Source organism: Muntiacus reevesi, chromosome 2, assembly GCF_963930625.1.
Source record: "Muntiacus reevesi chromosome 2, mMunRee1.1, whole genome shotgun sequence".
Taxonomy (NCBI): domain Eukaryota; kingdom Metazoa; phylum Chordata; class Mammalia; order Artiodactyla; family Cervidae; genus Muntiacus; species Muntiacus reevesi.
The window spans coordinates 52,753,375-52,771,482 of NC_089250.1; the positions used below are offsets into that span (position 1 = coordinate 52,753,375).

An 18,108-nucleotide genomic window follows, 5' to 3' on the forward strand; every position below is an offset into this window, starting at 1 on the left:
CTGGTCTGCTGGGCTCCCAGCACTGCCCTTGGGCTCACATGGGGTCTGGGGCTGATGGACCCACTCTGGTCCACTCCCAGGTCATCCCTGCTATCTCTCTCAGCCCTCGACCCAGCCTAAGACCCCACCTTTAATTCCAACCTCTGATTATGTCAAAAACTGGTTACCATGGCAATGTCCTTGGGACAGGTTGGAGGGCAGAGAGGGCAATGGAGGGAGAGAGGGAGACTGTATCCAGTGGCCTGGAACTGGCTGGGGGAGCGTGTGGGGAGGGGTCTTCGGGGTGTCTGTTCTGCATTGTTCCTGCCCTCAGGCCCTGCCGGAGATCACCTCAGAGAACACCATTCCTGCTGCAGCACTCCGGCGGTTCCCCAAAGCTGGTCTTACCGCTTGTGAATGGGGGTTTTCCTTTCCCTTGAAACAGCACTTTCAGGAGCAGCAGGAGGGAGGGGCACGAGGCCTGGAGTAAGAGTCTAATTCAGCGATAGGATGATGACTAGGTTCCTGCAATAAGTACTTTCCAGCTGGGCGCAGGTGGGGAGGGAGGGCCCTGCAAATTAATGAGTTAGGCCCGATTAATCTCTTTGCATTAGCAAATCCACGGGGAAAGCCTAACAAGGTTGGACAGATGTGTGTGAGCGTGGGCACACAGTGGGCGCTCCATTGGGCCTGCCAGGGCCCCAACAACGGGCAGCACCTCAGCCTGGCCTCCAGCACGGGAAGGGATGGGCCTGCTGGCCGCAGCTGAGTTCCCTGGCTGTGCTCACCCATGGGAATGGCCATGGAGAGCCTCTTTGTGCACTGTGTGAGCTGGCCAAGGTGCAGGGAAAAGACGTGGAGCTGACCCGGCTGAGAGAGGCTGTAGGCTCCTGAGAGGGCCCAGGCCTCGCTCCCTACTCAGACATGCCCCACCCCCGGCAAGGGTAGCACCTGGACCAGGCCAGGATGCCAGGCTACACGGGGGCCTGGCCTGACCTCTGCCTGGTCCTTGGGCCCAGTCATCTTTGATTCCAAGGCTTCCTGTATCAGGGTGGTCTGGAGACGGTTGTCAACAGATGGAAATTGGGGTCTTGGCCGAGGATGAGTCCTCTCTGAGGGTGGGGTGCCAGGGTTGGAAACTTAAGCCAACTCCCCAGACGATTCCCAGCTATGAGTGGACATACACGGTCCCAGGGGCTGCATTCCTGGGTGCCCCTTCCTCCAGGAAGCCTTCACAGATTGGCCAGTTCACCCTCTGTCCTGATTCCAACCCAACATTCCCAGGAACACCTGGATCTCATCAGACAGGCAAATCCCATCTCTACCTCACCTTTCTAGGTTGCCAGGTGAGGGAAGGCTGACCTCCGCTTCCCAGGGATGCTGAGGTGGTTGGAGGAGACTTCGGAGGGACCTGGAGCACAGCTGGCCTCTGCCACCAAGAGAAGGTCATGGAGAAGAAACCTTCTGCCCTGGGACAGCGCCCAACAGGGATGGACAGAGAACCGCCAGGAAGACACCAGGGCTCGTCCCCTCCCTGTGAGGGGGTTCCCCGGCTCTGAACCTCATGTGATCAAGTGTTTACTGTGAGTGGGGAGAGAGGTCCAGGAGAGGCGAGGGGGAGGTTTGCCCTCCCCGCCCCTATATCCAGTGAGCCATCCCAGGGCCTGCTCCCCAGCTCCTAGTTCAGGGCAGATCTTCACCTTAGAGAACTTTCAGGATCCTGGCACAGAGCTGGCTGGGGAAAGGGAAAGAGGCCACAAACTGGAGCAGGCTCTGAGTCTGCGGGGAATCCGAGGGAAGGCCACGCACTGGGGGTTCACAGTCCAGGAGGACTCCCAGAGGGCAGGCCCCTTGAAGGGCAGACAGTGGGGAGCTCCAACTTGCAGGAGCACAGGCCAGCTTTGGGACACACTATGCCTGAGTCCAGGGGAGGCCAGGGTGCAGACCCAGACCTCCCAGTAGGAACCCTGGTGCTGACTGTATCACCTTGGTGTGTGGCACAACCCCTCTGTCCATTCATTTCCTCACTGGGATACAGAGATAACAAAAGAACCCACCTCATAGGGATGCTCTGGGAGCCACGTCCACCTAGGGATGCTCTGGGAGCCACGTCCACCTAGGAATGCTCTGGGAGCCACGTCCACCTAGGGATGCTGTGGGAGCCACGTCCACCTGTCTCAGTGGCTTGGGCTAGCATCTAGTGAGCCTGTGGACAGAGTAAGGGAGCAACCGTCGCTGTTGAGGTTGCCCAGGACCAGGCATTTTGAAAGCTCCGTAGGCACCAGCCAGAGTGGACAGACCGCTCGGGGTGGGGAACCTTGGAGGCCTCAGAGCATTTGGCCAGAGTAGGGGGAAGGGGGCTTGGGGAGGGGCAGGGAAAGTGGGAGAGGGAAATGGGGAGGGGGAGGAGAGATGGAGGAGAGAGAGGGAAGATGGGGGAAGGGACGGGAGATGGGGGAGGGGAGAGAGGGAGGAGGGAGAAGAGGGAATTCAGGGAAACCAGCTGGAAGGGGGCAGGAGTTGGGGGATGCGGAGGGGCAGGGGCCTCCCCTGATTGAAGCTGCTACCTTGGGACCAAGCCTGTTACTTGCAGAGCATCGTCTGTGAGGGGCGGGGACCAGGGGCCTCTGGGACCATCATTCAGTCCTCCCAAGGGCCGGGCGCCAAAGCGGGAGAAGCGCGGGGGCAGCTCCAGCCCCTCCTTCTCTGCCCTCATACTCGACCGGAACCGAAGTCTCGGTTTGGGAGCTGGATTCCCCCCAGCCCGCGCCGGCCGCAGATCCCCAGGAGCTGCGCACGGATGGCTGCGGGGTTCGCATTTCTGCCGAGCAGCGCGGTGTGCGCGCCGCAGACTGTGGCTCCGCCGCCGCACAAAGCGGCCCCTCCCGGCCCTCCTTCGAGACCCTGCTGCTCGGCCGGCGGCCCCCTCGACCCACCTAAGGGCGGAGCCCCTGCGGGGTCATCGAGCGTGACACCGAGTCATCTCGGTTGCGGCCGATGTAGTTCAAGACTAGTCCAGGGGCGCCGCGGACTGCTCTGCGGGGGTCTCAACGGAGACCCTCCACAGCCGCCCCTCAGCCGCTGCCCACCGCGCATGGGATGGGGTCTGCCCTCTCGCCGGCGCAGTCCACCCGGCCGCTGGCCGTTCAGAGGCGGGGGCAGCAGACCCCGGCCCGGGCCCGACCTGGAGGCGGCAAGAAGCGGCTTCGCCTGGGGAGGGGACGTTAGGGTTTTCCTCGCCCCAGAAAGGCCGGCTGTCGGGTCGAAGCTCTTCGGAACGCTTCCCGGTCCGCGGGGGACAGGCCGATGGGGGCGATTCTGTCCTGAGCGCCTGGTTGGGGAAGACGACTAGGGACCTGTGATTTCCAAACCGCACAGTGGAGCGGGGGTGGTGAAGTAAACCACATCCGCCCGGGCGCCGCTCCTGGCGCCCGAGAACCTGGGGCGCGTCCTCCCTCCAGGCAGGCGGTGGAGGCGCGGGGCTGGGGACCGGGCGAGGGTTAATGTCTAGCGGTCCGCAAACCAGCCCGCGCCGGGATCCCTGAGACGCACGCAGCGATTGCCGGGCCCCCACTCGTGGCTCCGGCACGTGCCCGGCCTTGGGAGGTCTAAGGAAACTTTGCCCCGGCGCGGGCCGACCTCAGCCCCCGCGCCCCCTCTCGACTCGCGGTGCATCCCCCTCCCCCTCTCCTCCCGGTCCTCGCCCTCCCTCCTGCTCCCTCCTCCTGCTCCCTCCTCCCCCTCCTCCTCGCCGGCTGGAGGCGGGCAGGTCCGGGCGGGGCCGCGCCGCTGAGCCCACAGCCCTTGATCCCGGCCCGGTAGCTGCCGCCGCGCCCTCCGGGAGGAGCTACCGAGCGAGGCTTTGAGGACGGAGCGGCCCGCGCGGCGCGGGGGGCATGAAGTTGGGTGCGCGCGGAGCTCAGAGCAGGGGCGCGGCGGAGCCGGGAGCCGCCCGCATCTAGAGCCGGCTCTGTGCGCCATGGAGCTCGGGGCCCCGGGGACGTCGCCGCTGTCGCCGCTGCTGCTGCTGCTGCTGGGGGCCGGCCTCCTGCCTGGTAAGTTTCGGGGCGCTGGAAGGACCCCCTTTCGTCCGGTTCAGGGCGGCCTCGGACCTCCGGAGCCAGAGGAAGGGAGGCTGCTGGCTGCGGTCCCAAGCCGCGGGTGCGCGCAACGGGGCAGCCGCGGAGGTTCCCCCTCCCCCCGCCCCCCCATCCCTCCTCATCCCCCAGACGCTAAAGACTGTCCTGCGGGTGCGGGCGGAGCCAGGCGAAGAAAGAGTTAACCTGTTCGGCAATTCGAAGAAAAGGATTGGGGTGGGTGTGGGGGAGATGCTGTTTCAAGAGCTGGACCCAGAAGCTCCAACTTGAATGGAGAGAGGTGCGGCCCACCCCCGTTTATCCATTCTGCCCAGTTTCCTTGCAGGCTGCACCATGCCTGCCCACCCTCCACCCCTGGGGGCTAGGGAATCCGAGGGCTGGTCTCTGCCCTTGGTAGGGCCCCACCCAAACCACTTCTGCTCCCCCAGGCTCACTAGGACTGTTGAGGTTCCAGACCCCTGCTCCTCCCCATTCCCTGGGGAGCCACCTTGCTATTTCAGGGGTGCATGGAGGGAATTTAATCCTCTGGCCTCCCCAGTGAGGAAGGAGTGACACTGTACTGTCTGAGGGACCAGGCTGGGGCTCTGGGCTGGGAGTGAAGGTCCTGGGGGTCTAGGACTGACCCCAGGCGTATTTGTGAATGCCCTCATGGGTCCAGCTGTAACTCCCAGGTGAGCAGGACTGAGCTGAGAGGAGCAGGTAAGTAAGGGTCTCCTGTCCTTGCAAGGGTCTCCTGCATCTGCCCTCAGATGCCCTCCACGATGCAGTGGTCGCAGCACAGGTGCCCAAGAGTGGCAGGGAAGCCGTCAGACCACAGATTGGCCACTGCGCTGGGTTGAATGAGGAAGCCCCTCCCCAGGTTCACTCCAGACCTGGTCATCGAGGAGAGACCATCCAGGAATGCAGTGTGCCAGAGTCACGGGGTGCCAGGTCACTCATGCATCCAGGATGATCTTCCAGCACGATCGCTTGCAGTTGCTGCAGCCACAGGAAACCCTCAGGGGTCGAACCCTCACTCTTCGTCCTTCTCTCCCACCTGGGCCTGCCCCATCTTGTCCTGAGGTTACCCTAACTTTGTGCTTTGAGACAAAGTGCTCAGGACTGTGCTAGTAGCTCGAGATAGAGCCCCTCTCTCCTGTAGTCACTGTCTGATGGGGAGCCGTCCAGTCAGCACTCATCACATCAGTGATACCCTTCCACGGTGATGGACCCGGTACTCAGAAGTCTTCCCTTCCCTGGGGTAGAGGAGAAACTGTGAATGGAAGCAGGGCAGCAGGTGCCAAGGTCCTGAGGTAGGAGGGAAGAATGTGCTTTGAGGGGCTGGAAGGGAGCCCAGGTGCTGAGTGTGGCCTGGCAGGAGGCTCAAGGGCGCAACCTGGATGGCCACCGACCCTGCCTCTGAGCCACGCACCCGTGTGTCCCCCCAGTGAGCAGCCACGCAGAGACCCGGGCTCATGCAGAGGAGCGGCTGCTGAAGAAGCTCTTCTCTGGCTATAATAAGTGGTCCCGGCCCGTGGCCAACATCTCGGATGTGGTTCTTGTCCACTTCGGCCTGTCCATCGCGCAGCTCATTGACGTGGTAGGTGCTGGGGATGGGATGGGGGTCGGCAACTCAGGGCCAACCTGTGTCAGGGAGGGACAGGCTTGGAGATGGCCCCGGGGCTGGGGGCAGGGGGCTGAATGAGCTGGGAGGGCTGCATTTGAGTCCCAGCCCTGCTTGAGTCCTGCACATACACCTAAGTAACTCGGGGGGGCAAGGACTGCTCCATACGATGCCCCCCCAGGCCCCGCCCATTCTTCCCTCTCCACGTAGAAAAGCTCAAAGGGCCAGATTTGCAGCAGGGGATCAGGGCTATGACAGCCAGAGACAGAGAGCAGAAAACTCGTCTGTGGGGCCAGTGCAGGGTCTAGGGTCAGTCCTGGTACTGAGTGAGTCAGGGTGGGGCCGTGTGGTGCCCTGGCAGCACCTCTTGACCTTCATCTTGCTCAGGAGGCTCCCCCAACCTGTCTGGAATGGGGCAACCTGGCGAGTCAGACAGGCTGTTTGTCAGGTGTGTTTACTTTCCTGGATGGGGACCGAGGAGGCTATTGCGAGGAGGCCGAGGTCCAGCCTCCAAGTGGCTGCAGCTCTGGAGGGGCGGGAGTGACCATTCAGGGTGGGGGCCCGTCCTATAGGTCTAACTGCGTGTTGGCTGCACAGCCTGGGGCAGCAGCCAAAGGGCCTTGGAGTGCGGGCTCCGGCCTGGCCTGGAGTCCTCCAGGAGCTGGTTTGCTGGCTGCAAGGGGGTCTGAGGCTGACTGGGTTTGGACTGGGGTCTCCAGTCAGCTCGGGTTCCAAGAGGAGCTGCCAGGGGCTGTAGATCTCTCCAAATGCCCACCCCACGCCCCTGCCAGGACCCCAACCCCAAGCGAGCTCTGTGAGGGGGCAGCCACCAGTTTCGGAGCCTGGAGGCCCTCATTTCTGGCTCGTGCCAGGTGTGTTGAGTGGCCCCTGGGGCCCTGGTATTCTCACTTGTGGAATGGGATGAGTGAGCTGGCCACATCCGAGGGGCTTTGGGAGGTGGAGGGTGAGGGCTGTGGCTACGTTCACACTGACAGAAAGAGCCATGCTTGTGCCCCATTAGCAGAGAGACCCGGTCAGTCCCCCATCCTGGCCTGTGCTCTCAGGCCTCCTGGAACCAAGTCTCAAATGCTTCCTGTAAAGTACTCCTGGCTGGGGTGCAGCCAGAAGGCAGTTTAGGATGATGGGGGTTCCGACCCACTGCGTTTGCAAACACTGTTCCCAGGATGGCTGTGGCTTCATATTCCGAGTCAGCTGCACTGTGGTCCAGCCTCCTACCTGAGCTCCTGGGATTTTCTCGTCCCCTGGCCACCATGTTGCAGCATCTCCCCCGCTCCCACGTCACAGCATCCTCCTCCCCTCCATCTCCCTAGTTTTCCCAGGAGAGACAGCCGGAGCACACCAGTCCCGAGACCCTGGTGAGGGACCCGCCGGAGGCCCCATGGCAACACTGGGCTGGCCAGGAGCTGCTCCCAGCCCTGCTGTCTGCAGCCGAGTCGGCCAAGGACTCCTGCACACACGTGTGCTGATGAGACGTCCTTGCCCGTCCTGGGTGCTGGCCTTTTGTAGAAGGGGCCACCTCCCTGCCCACCCTTTGAAGGGCTGTAGTGTTTGCTGCAGGTTTGTGCCCCGGTGTGTGTGTGTGTGTGTGTGTGTGTGTTCATGCCTGCAGAGGAGGCTAGGAATCCCTGGGTGCCTCTGGGCCCTGGGCTGACGTTTCAGGTGCCCGAATGTATGAAGGGCACTTTATACGGGTGGGGTGTGCGAGTGGACAGCTGCAAGGGGGGTGTGTGAGGGGTGGGCACAAGGGGAAGGAGGCCAGACTTGGCACCTGGAAGCTTGATCTGGGGGCAGGGAATGGGGCAGAGTTATGCCAGCTGCCTCCGGGGGAATGCAGGGATGTGTGGTGGGGGCAGCACCACTGCAGGACTGCATTGCCAAGGTCGAGGTCATTGGAGTGGTGTCTGGGCCCCGCTCAGGTCACACTTATCCTCAGTGTCCTCTGGCGGCCTGTTCCGGGTGGCCCCGAGGGAGATCAGGACCAAGGGCAGAGCCTGGGGTGGCAGGAGATGTCCCCTCCCGTGACTCAGCCGACCCAGGGCTTGTCCCCTGGGGGGGCAGGAGGGGAGGCTCCCGGGCCTTGCCTTTGAATAACCATCTGCCCCTGGCCCTGGTCTGGGCACTGGGTGCTTCACTTCTTGACCATCCTCGGGTTTCTTTGGCCTGAGCAGTTGTCCTGACGACCTGCGTGTCCCTAGTCTAGAGCCGACAAGGGAAAAAGTTGGGCCATCAGAAAGTGTGGAGAGGCTGGTTCAAGTACTACCCCCCCAGAGCCTGTGTCCAGGCTACCCACCCCAGGGGAACAGCCCCTGCCCCTCAGGCCCTGTGGGTACCCTGCTCTCTGAGAAGTACCCTCCATCAGCAGCAAGTGTCCCACCCCAAACCTTTTGCAAGGAGCCAGCCCCCTCCAGCCCCAACCCAGCTGCCTCTGCCTGGGCTGGGTATGGCATGGTCCCTGGAGGTTCAGGGTGGGCTAAAAGGACCCCTACGTCCATACACAGAACCTGGTGTTCTTCTCCAGCTTGTGCTGGGGCCTGACTGCCTGTGTCCAGTGAACAAGGAGGGCTGGGAAGAGGGGTGGAGGGAGCAGGGAGTGTGTGTGTGTGAGTATGTGTAAGTATGTGTGTGAGTGTGTGTAAGTGTGTGTGTAGTGTGTGTGTGTGAGAGTGTGTGTCAGTGTGTATGTGTGCATGTGAGTGTTGTATGTGAGTGTGTGTGTAAGTATGTGTGTGTGTATTGTGTGAGTGTGTCAGTGTGTATGTGTGTGTCAGTGTGTATGCGTGCATGTGAGTGTGTGTGTATGTGTGTGTGTATTGTGTGAGTGTGTGTGTCAGTGTGTATGCATGCGTGTGAGTGTTGTGTGTGTGTAAGTATGTGTGTGAGTGTGTGTGTATTGTGTGAGAGTGTGTGTCAGTGTGTATGCGTGCATGTGAGTATTGTATGTGAGTGTGTGTGTAAGTATGTGTGTGTATTGTGAGTGTGTCAGTGTGTATGCATGCATGTGTGTGTGTAAGTATGTGTGTGAGAGTGTGTGTCAGTGTGTATGCGTGCATGTGAGTGTTGTATATGAGTGTGTGTAAGTATGTGTGTGTGTATTGTGTGGGTGTGTCAGTGTGTATGTGGGTGTCAGTGTGTATGCGTGTATGTGAGTGTTGTGAGTGTGTGTATGTGAGTGTGTGTGTGTATGTATGTGTGTGTGTATTGTGTGAGAGTGTGTGTCAGCGTGTATGCATGCATGTGAGAGTGTGTGTGTGTAAGTATGTGTGTGAGTGTGTATTGTGTGAGAGTGTGTCAGTGTGTATGCGTGCATGTGAGTGTTGTATGTGAGTGTGTGTAAGTATGTGTGTGTGTATTGTGTGTGTCAGTGTGTATGTGAGTGTCAGTGTGTATGTGTGTGTCAGTGTATATGCATGTGAGTGTGTGTGTGTATGTGAGTGTGTGTAAGTATGTGTATGAGTGTGTATTGTGAGTGTGTCAGTGTGTATGCATGCATGTGAGAGTGTGTGTGTGTGTGTGTGTTTTGTGTGTGAGCGGTGTGTGTGTCCCAGCCCTTCTCACCTGGCAGGTGGCTGCTCAGTGGCCTGGAGAAGAGCCTGCCGGGTGTCCTGCTCCCACCTCACCTGTTCTTGCCCCTCACCTGTCTATCTCTAGGTCCTGAGGCTCCAGGCCTGGAGGGGCAGTTTGGCTAGTGAGTGGGTGGCTCAGGGATAACAGAGGGGGCAGGCTGGCTAGCTGGGAGGGAGGGATGCAGGTGGGCAGGACCAGCATGGGCTGCTGGGAAGGGGGCAGCTCCTCCAGCATCCAGGAGCCCTGGGCGCCACATACACCCTTACTTACATAGCTGGAGAGGGCCAGGCCTGGCCACCTATAAAGTCAGCTGGACACTGGTCTCACTTTCCTTCTCGGAAGGGTCATGGGGACTTACCCTGTGGCCCTCAGTCCCTCTGGGCCTGCCATCCTGGGCTTGCCTCCAGGGACGAGACACTCCCTCCCTCCTGAGGTCACCTAGTCCCCATGTTTGACCCTGGCCCGTCCTTGTGGGTAAGGAAGCTTGGCCAGATTGATGTGTCCTGAACCAGAGGGGATCACAACCTGCCTTCTCGTTCATGCCCTAGGACGAGAAGAACCAGATGATGACGACGAATGTGTGGGTGAAGCAGGTGAGTGGGAGAGAGCCCTCGCTGCCCCCTCCCCACCCTCTCCCTACCCCTCTCTTCTGACCCCCCTCTTTCCTTTCCTCCCGCAGGAGTGGCATGACTATAAGCTGCACTGGGACCCCGCCGACTATGAGAACGTGACTTCCATCCGAATCCCCTCCGAGCTCATCTGGCGGCCAGACATTGTCCTGTACAACAAGTGAGCTGGGGCCTTAGTGGGTGGGGCCACGCCCAGCCATGCCCCCTCCAGGAATCTCTGCCAAAGCCAGCGCGAGCAAGAGGCAGACAGCTCAGCCCTTGAACCAGGACTGAGGTGGAGATAAAGGGGGTTCTGAGGCCCATTGACGGGCAAAGTGGCAAGGAGATGGGGGCTCTGGGGGCCTGCAGCAGCCTGAGGGCTCCTTCCCTGCCCGTGCCAGCCCTGGGGCTTCAGTCTCTTGGGGGGCAAGAAAGGGGTCAGGGCCCCTCCCAGGATGACTACAGGCCCTGCAGTTGTTCCCCCTTGGTCTGGAGTCAGTTCCAGAATCAGTTCCTGTCTGGGGAGGTTGGGCCCCTGCACATTGGTCACCCAGTCCTGGAGCAGAGAGCGGGGTACGGGGCGTGGAGAGGGAGCCTCAGAACAGCCTGCCTGTCCCTGCCCTCCCCTGCCCCTCCATCTGTGCTCACAGCTCCCTGCACAGACATCACCGAAAGTCCCCAAACCCCAGCTCATCACACTCCGCAAACAAAGCCTCTGTCAGGGCTATGTGTCCCGGCTGCGGAAGCTGAGCTGAAATCTCATCTCGGGAGGGTGTTTCTGTGCTGGGGGGCCAGGGGGCTATGAGCACTGCTGTGGCAGACGTGGGCTCCAGAGGGCTGGGCTCCTTGAACTTGTCCTTTCCCGGGACCTTGGCTGGGTCCTTGACCTCGGGGCAGCCTGACAGCCTCTTGTGTCCCTTGTCTGCTGTGTCATTGCCAGGCCAGCTCACCCAGAGCTGAATCCACGCTGGAAGACCCAGGCTCTGGGTGGCTGTGGTCCCACAGCACTGACGAACACAGCCAATGGCAGCACTTGGTCCCCCTGCCCACAGCCCCCTGCCCTCCCACCCAGACCCCGGTGCTTCTGCACAAAAGCCCTCCTGGGCCCCGGGGTCGGGCCTGACCTACAAATGCTATTTGATTAAGAAAGACTGGGCTCCACTTGCAGCTTAATTGATTCCAGTAATGGCAGCGGGGAGAGCGGCCGCACGTGGAGGAGAGGGTTTTAGGGATGCATTAAGGGGGGCCGCTTGGAGAGTGGGAGGTGGGGCAGGCTCTCTGTTCTCCCTCTGCAAGCTGCCCAGTCAGACCCTGAGCCCTGGAGTCCTCCAGGCCCTCTAAGGCCCCCCGGGGTCCCCACTCAGCTCCCCCAGCCCCCTGCCCCAGGGGACCCAGCACTGAATCTGCCTGAACCTCTCTGACCCAAAACACAGGGACCATGGTCAGGACCCTGGGACCCAGGGGAGCATCGTGCTCCGAGACTGCTCCACTGAGCCCAGTAAGCGGGTCTGGGAGGCAGACAGCCCCCAGGATGGCAGCCCAGCCCCTTCCCTCTCTAGACCCCCTACCGAGACCCAGAGGTAGCGGGTTGGACCCCTAGCTTCCCTTGGGGATAGAGGGTAGCACCAAGGCCCTCTTTGGAGGCGGTTGGGTGTGGGCAAGGATGGACCCCAGGGCTGGTGGTGATGTTGGCCAGATGGCCACTGGGGAGGCCTGTTTGCAGGGATCAGGCCCATGTGCACTTGCATGTGGCCCAATGGTCAGCGCAGGCTGCTGGGCAAGGAGAAGGGTTGAGGGTAGCTTTTCTGAGAGCTTTGGGGTACCCCTTCAACGCTGGGGGGAGTGCATGTGAGGTTGTGCTGTCCACGGGGGCTTCCCTCCACTGGCCTGTCAGGCAGAGGGGCTCACGTGGACGGCATCTTCAGCCTAGAGCAGGAATCTCATTGGCCAGGGTGACCCCTCTTCCCCACAACCTGGCCCAATGACCACTCCCCCTGGGCTTGCTGGCCCAGCTTCTGGGGGCTGTTTTGTCCCCTGGCATGGGAAGGCCACTGTGGGGGAGGGATGGGACTTCCTAGAGCGGTGATGGGGGTGGGGTGGGGGTGGCAGGGAGGTGGGGGTGGCAGGGAGGTGAGGGTGGTGACAGGTTCCCTTGGGAAAGCTTCTTTTTCCTGGGGTTGCCCTGGGTGGCTGGGTCTCAGAGTCCCACATGCAGAGTGAGGGGCTGCCCCGGGGTAGAAGTGCCCTTAGCACAGGAGTGTGAAGACACGGGCTTGGAGACTAGTGTCTGTGGGGCTGTCCACGGTGGGAGGAGAGGAGGTCTCCTATCAGCATTTCAGAGCTGAAACCCGGGACAGCTGCTCCCTCACTTGCCTGTGGGTGCCCCACGTGGTCAGTGTGGGCAGCTCAGGCCTTGCAGGGAAACAGGCTGAGAGAGGGCCCTCCCGACTCAGGCAATAACAGCTTGGGACCCAGACTGGGGACTGGGCACTTCCAGCAGCAGAGGAGAGACTGGCTGACTGTGGGGGCAGGCAGTGTTCTCAGCGGACTGCGGGCAGGTGTCCCCAGGTCCCCCATGGCATCAACATGCCCCTCTCCTCACCATGGGCATCTTCAGTGGCTGTCCCTGGGAGACCCAGGCCTGGGCCAGGGCAGCAGCACCTAGCTCTGTTGGCTCCCAGGTCTGTGGACAGGGCGCCCCAAGGCCAGGAACAGGCAGGAGGGCCGAGGGCCTGGGATGTGATGGCTGGAGTCCACGTCCCCCTCTGGGGGGCCTGGTCTTTGCCTCGTTGGGCCCCGGAGTCTTCACCTATGCAAGAAGGGGAGGGATCTTGCCTCTAAGTTTGGAGGGATCTGTGGGGGAGAAAATGCCGGCCTAGAGCAGGAGAAGGTGGTGAGACAGCTCCACCCAGCTCCAGGGTGACAGCAGGGAACGAGGCACTCTGTGTGCTGCTCTGGGGCCACTAGTGCATCTGGAGCCCCCAGTGTGGCATAGATGGCCCTTTTAGCCCCCAAATAATCGTGGTCATCACCATGGTCAAGCTTGGATGTCAAGCGTGGTGTGGGCTGCTGAGACAGTCTCCACAGCGTGTCACCCCCAAGGGTAGGGGAAACAGCAAGGTGGGCAGGTGAGCAATGAGCTGGACATGGGCACCATGAGCAATGAGCCCAGAGCTGTCTGGTCCCGGGTGAGGCCTCACTATGAAGTGAGGGTGTGTGTAGTGGGCAGAGGCATGAGAGCTCTGGACCTCGGGTGTCAGATGCCTCACCCACCACCTCTCTCTCCCGCCCAGTGCGGACGGGGACTTTGCCGTCACCCACCTGACCAAGGCCCACCTCTTCCACGACGGCCGGGTGCAGTGGACACCCCCAGCCATCTACAAGAGCTCCTGCAGCATCGACGTCACCTTCTTCCCCTTCGACCAGCAGAACTGCACCATGAAGTTCGGGTCCTGGACCTATGACAAGGCCAAGATCGACCTGGTGAGCATGCACAGCCGCGTGGACCAGTTGGACTTCTGGGATAGCGGCGAGTGGGTCATTGTGGATGCCGTGGGCACCTACAACACACGCAAGTATGAGTGCTGTGCGGAGGTCTACTCGGACATCACCTACGCCTTCATCATCCGGCGCCTGCCGCTCTTCTACACCATCAACCTCATCATCCCCTGCCTACTCATCTCCTGCCTCACGGTGCTCGTCTTCTACCTGCCCTCCGAGTGCGGCGAGAAGATCACCCTCTGCATCTCCGTGCTGCTGTCGCTCACTGTCTTCCTGCTGCTCATCACCGAGATCATCCCATCCACCTCGCTGGTCATCCCACTCATCGGCGAGTACCTGCTCTTCACCATGATCTTCGTCACGCTCTCCATCATCATCACCGTCTTCGTGCTCAACGTGCATCATCGCTCCCCGCGCACACACACCATGCCCGCCTGGGTCCGCCGCGTCTTCCTGGACATCGTGCCACGCCTGCTCTTCATGAAGCGGCCATCCGTGGTCAAGGACCACTGCCGGCGGCTCATAGAGTCCATGCATAAGGCGGCCAGCGCTCCGCACTTCTGGCCGGAGCCTCAGGGGGAGTCCGCCTGGTCTCCGTCCCTGACCTGTGGGGTGGACCAGTCCAGCAAGCCCCAGCCAGCCCACACAACGCCCTCAGACCAGGTGCCGACTCTGCAGCCTTCAGAGGCCAAGAAGGCCAGCCCCTGCCCATCTCCTGGGCCCTGCCGTCCCCCCACTGGCACCCGGGCCCCAGGACTCACCAAGACCCGGTCCCTAAGTGTCCAGCACGTGTCCAGCCCCAGCAAAGCAGTGGAGGATGGCGTGCGGTGCCGGTCCCGGAGCATCCAGTACTGCGGGCCGCGAGAGGAGGCTGCCTCACCAGCCGCCCACCTGGCAGATAGCTCCCCCTCCTCTCCGACCAAGGCCCCCTCAGCCGAGCTCCCGCCCCCAGACCAGGCCTCCCCCTGCAAATGCCAGTGCAGGAAGGAGCCGGGGGCTCCAAATGCCACGCTCAAGACCCCCAGCACCAGAGCGCCACCTCTGCCTCTGTCGCCAGCCCTGGCACGGGCGGTGGAGGGCGTCCAGTACATCGCAGACCACCTGAAGGCGGAAGACACAGACTTCTCGGTAAGTCCGCACCACGGCCACCTGGGGGGGACCCACTGCCCTGTCCATGTTGTGGGGCCCCACCGCCCCATCCACTTTGAAGGAGGAGGTGACTGGTGAAAGCCATAGAAACCAGGACCCCAACCTGCTGTTCCCTATGCCCCGAGCCTCCATCAGCTTGGGGGCAGGAGGTACCCCCGTGGTGGCCCAGTGGCAGAGTGGACCTCTGGCATCTCCTTTGGGCTTCAGGGCACAAGGAGCCTGCAAGTGGGGTGTTAGGCAACCCCCAGCACCATCCACACCTGGCGAGCGCCTCGACCTCAAGTGCCCCCCACACTTCTGTGGGCCCCCCAGGGAGGGTCTGCGGTGAGAGGTGCTCAGAGGAAATGGGATGAGATTGAGTGGCCTCTGTGGCCTAGCACGGGGAGAGGAGAAATCAGGCCTGGGACACAGGACCCTCTGGCCAGCACCCTCATGCCTGACCAGAGAGAGGGCTCCTGGGGTCTGGGCGGGCAGGGCAGGTGCTCAGACACGGGTCACATTCAGGGCCCTGTGGAGTCGGGGACTGGAAGGGTGGGTCCAGGCTGAGGGCCAAGCCCCAGTTCAGATCCTGGGTGGGGTGGAGCAGGGGAGCACATAGGTGGGCGAGGGAGGGCACCGCCCAGTCTCCTTGGCCAGTACTGGCTGCTCAACCTGGGCTGTGACCTTGCCCCACATCAGCTTCCTCCTGCAGGAATGCAGGCTCGTGGGCAGGCGAGACACTGCGGTTCCCTCCCCCACCTCCTCGCCCCTCTGCCTCCTCGAGAACAGCCCGTGAATGTTTCCCAGACACACATGATCCTTGGGGACTGTCTGTCTTGTGGCTGGGCCACCCCACCCAACAGCGAGCCAGCCTCCTAGCTGTCCCCTGAATCCCAAGGGGCTGTGAAGTCATCCGAGGGTTTCTGGAAGGTTCCACCCAGGAGACACTGGCTCTGGGCCCGTCGTGTTCCCCAGTTCTTGAGGAGCTCTGACGTGCAGGTCTGAGGGGCTGCTAAGAGATCGATGCCTTTGAAGGGTCTCAGAGGCACCCAGTGGTTTTTAGTGCAGGACCGGCCCCTTGTCCCCAGACCCCTCCATCTACATCGCAGGCCCGGCTGTCATGACCTGGTTCTGGTTCCGGCATTGTGCCCAGGTTCTGGGAAGCAAAGCGACTTCAGAGGAACCGACCTGGGATGGGGGCTGGGCGGCTTTGTGAGCAGCGTTTCAACCTCTGAGGGGGTGGCTGGAAAGACTGCTCCTGCTCGGATGCAGCAGCACCACCGGCTGCTTCCTGGAACAGAGGGTCCTGTCGCTCCCTCACTTACAAGTGACCCCATTTGCTCTGGTTACCCGAGAATAAACTCGGCCCTTCCAGCTTTGGCTTAAAACCATCACGATGCCGCCGATTACTTTAAACATCAGAGCAGAAAACGGCGGTGAAAAGTTTTCTTTCTCTCAAGGCCCCCAAAACGGGAGGCTGAGCCTGCTCTTGGCCAGGCCTGTGGGACCTGCTAGGGTCCAGCTGGCTCAAGCCCAGGTGCCCCTCCTTTCTGGTCCCTCAAGTGCCGACAACTGCCCACCCGGGACCCACCCGTGACTTCCCTGAGGCTTTGCCTGGGGGCACCCCAGGTGGAGTCGGGACCCACTCCCCCAGCGTGGACAAGTAACGTGACCTGTCCTGCCTCTGGGCCTCTGTGTCCACCCTACAGCCCAGACGGTGCAGCCACCTTCCTCGTCAGGTCCAGGGAGTGGCTGCAGGTGGTGGGCTCAGCATGTTCCCCACCTCGAGCCCGGGGTCCCCTCCCTTGTCCCCGGGGAGCCCTCCACCCAGCAGCTGCAGGCTCAGAGCCTGCTCGAAGCACAGGGCTGTGCCTGCATTATGTGTGACCCTCCCCCTCAGGGGCTTTGGGGACAGACCTGAGCGACCCATTGACCATGAGGGGCTCAGGCCACCTGGGCAGCCAGCCATGAGCCCCGCCCTGGGCAGAGGCAGGAGCGAAGGGCAGCCAGCTGTGAGCACCGCCCTGGGCTTCTTGCTGGAGGTCAACTCCCCCCCACCACCACTGTCCAGGATGCTCTGGCCCCTGACTTGTACTGCAAGGGGCTGTGGGTACCCGCCGACTCCAGCCTCACTGGCTCCATCTGTAAATGCGGGGGCCGGGTGGTCCCCGTGGTGCCACCAACTATCAAAAACCCAGAGCACACTTCACCATGTCACAGCCTGGACCCTAGCCTTCCTTCAGAGGTGTCCCCATCGCTACCTCCTGGGAGCTCAGGCACCTGCCAGGCTGGTGGAGTTGGTAGGGCCACCATGCTGGACCCCATTTCCCACAGTGGCTTTGCTGCCACCCCCCATAGACAGCGTTAACACCTGCAGCCCAGGGTTTCTGAGCCCAGACTTCAGACAAAGCCGTTTTCGCTGCATCCCCTCTGCACCCCTTACCTCAGTACAGGTATGCCCGCAACCTTGGTGACCCTGGTGGCAAGAATAGGAACAGAGCTTCTAGAAGTTGCTTGCTGTGGCGAGGCCTGAGGGAGGTGGCTGAGAGTGACCGTGTGTGTCTGTCTGCAGGTGAAAGAGGACTGGAAGTATGTGGCCATGGTCATCGACCGCATCTTTCTCTGGGTGTTCATCATCGTCTGCCTACTGGGGACTGCCGGCCTCTTCCTGCCACCCTGGCTGGCCGGCATGATCTAAGGGCCCAGACTCGGACTCCCTGAACTAGATGGGGTCATGCCACTTACCAGATTGCCCCCTATCCTCTGTCTGCTATGAGATGACCTTGGGAGGAGCTGCTGACCCACGAGGACCTGCCCGAGGGACTGGTGAATGCCTGTCTCTGCAGGGTGGTGTCACTGCCTGTCTTATTAAAGTTTAACCGGAGCATGGCGATATGATGGCCTCCCACAAGGACGTGCGGCTGATGGCTCTCAGCAAACATCCCAGCAACGCTGACTATCCCCAGGCCATGCCACTCAGCCACCCTCAGCCCCTTTTAGCTCCCAAAGCCCTTGATCCCTGTGGGATCCCCGAGACTCAGGCACAGATCCTGGCCTGGGGCACCCCTGGGTCCACAGGCTTGCTCTCTCTGACCCCAGAGGTGAGTCAGCAAACACGTGACTCTCACCTGCCGGGGGCAGGGTTCAAGCAGGGGGGTGTCTGAGTGGCTGGGGGTGGGGTCCCAAGCTGGGGAGTGGGGGGGGCCGGTTCTGAGCAGGGGCTGGGTTTGGTTTCTTTTGGGCACATTAGGCAAAGCCCAGATTTTGCACCCGAGGAGCCTTGGGGTTGGAGTGGTTAGACATGGTCCCTGTGGAGGAGAATCAGGTGCAGGTCCCCCTCGGGTGAGGGACCCTTGGCCCCAGGCAGCCCAGATGTCTCCCTGTCAGGGGTGCTTGGGTCTTGGGCAGACACTTTGCTGGCCTGGTGATGTCCCCAGGTCGCCCGTGGACTTGAGACTTTGTGAGGGACCCAGATCTAGGCTCCCCACCGAACACCTCCCTTGATTTTCCCTCTGTTTACAGTCAGGGGACCCCTCTGGGGCACAGTAACAGGTAGGACCTCCCTGACATGGCAGCCGTGGTGACTCTGGAGGTCCTGAGGACTGCT

At 61.6% G+C, this 18,108-nt stretch overlaps 1 protein-coding gene across 2 annotated transcripts; it reads left to right on the forward strand.

Annotated features, from left to right (window-relative positions):
• Positions 1-3,958: 3,958 nt before the first annotated feature.
• On the forward strand, positions 3,959-17,199 carry CHRNA4 (cholinergic receptor nicotinic alpha 4 subunit). 2 transcript variants are annotated; one of them, XM_065919674.1, is made up of 6 exons: positions 3,959-4,034; positions 5,504-5,655; positions 9,813-9,857; positions 9,944-10,053; positions 13,166-14,501; positions 17,074-17,199. In XM_065919674.1, the coding sequence occupies exons 1-6, from the start codon at positions 3,959-3,961 to the stop codon at positions 17,197-17,199; spliced, it is 1,845 nt and encodes a 614-aa protein (XP_065775746.1). The 2 variants fall into 2 exon arrangements, with proteins under 2 accessions (XP_065775746.1, XP_065775747.1); XM_065919675.1 differs by lacking the exon at positions 3,959-4,034 and having other exon boundaries at positions 5,542-5,610.
• The last annotated feature ends 909 nt before the right edge of the window (positions 17,200-18,108 follow it).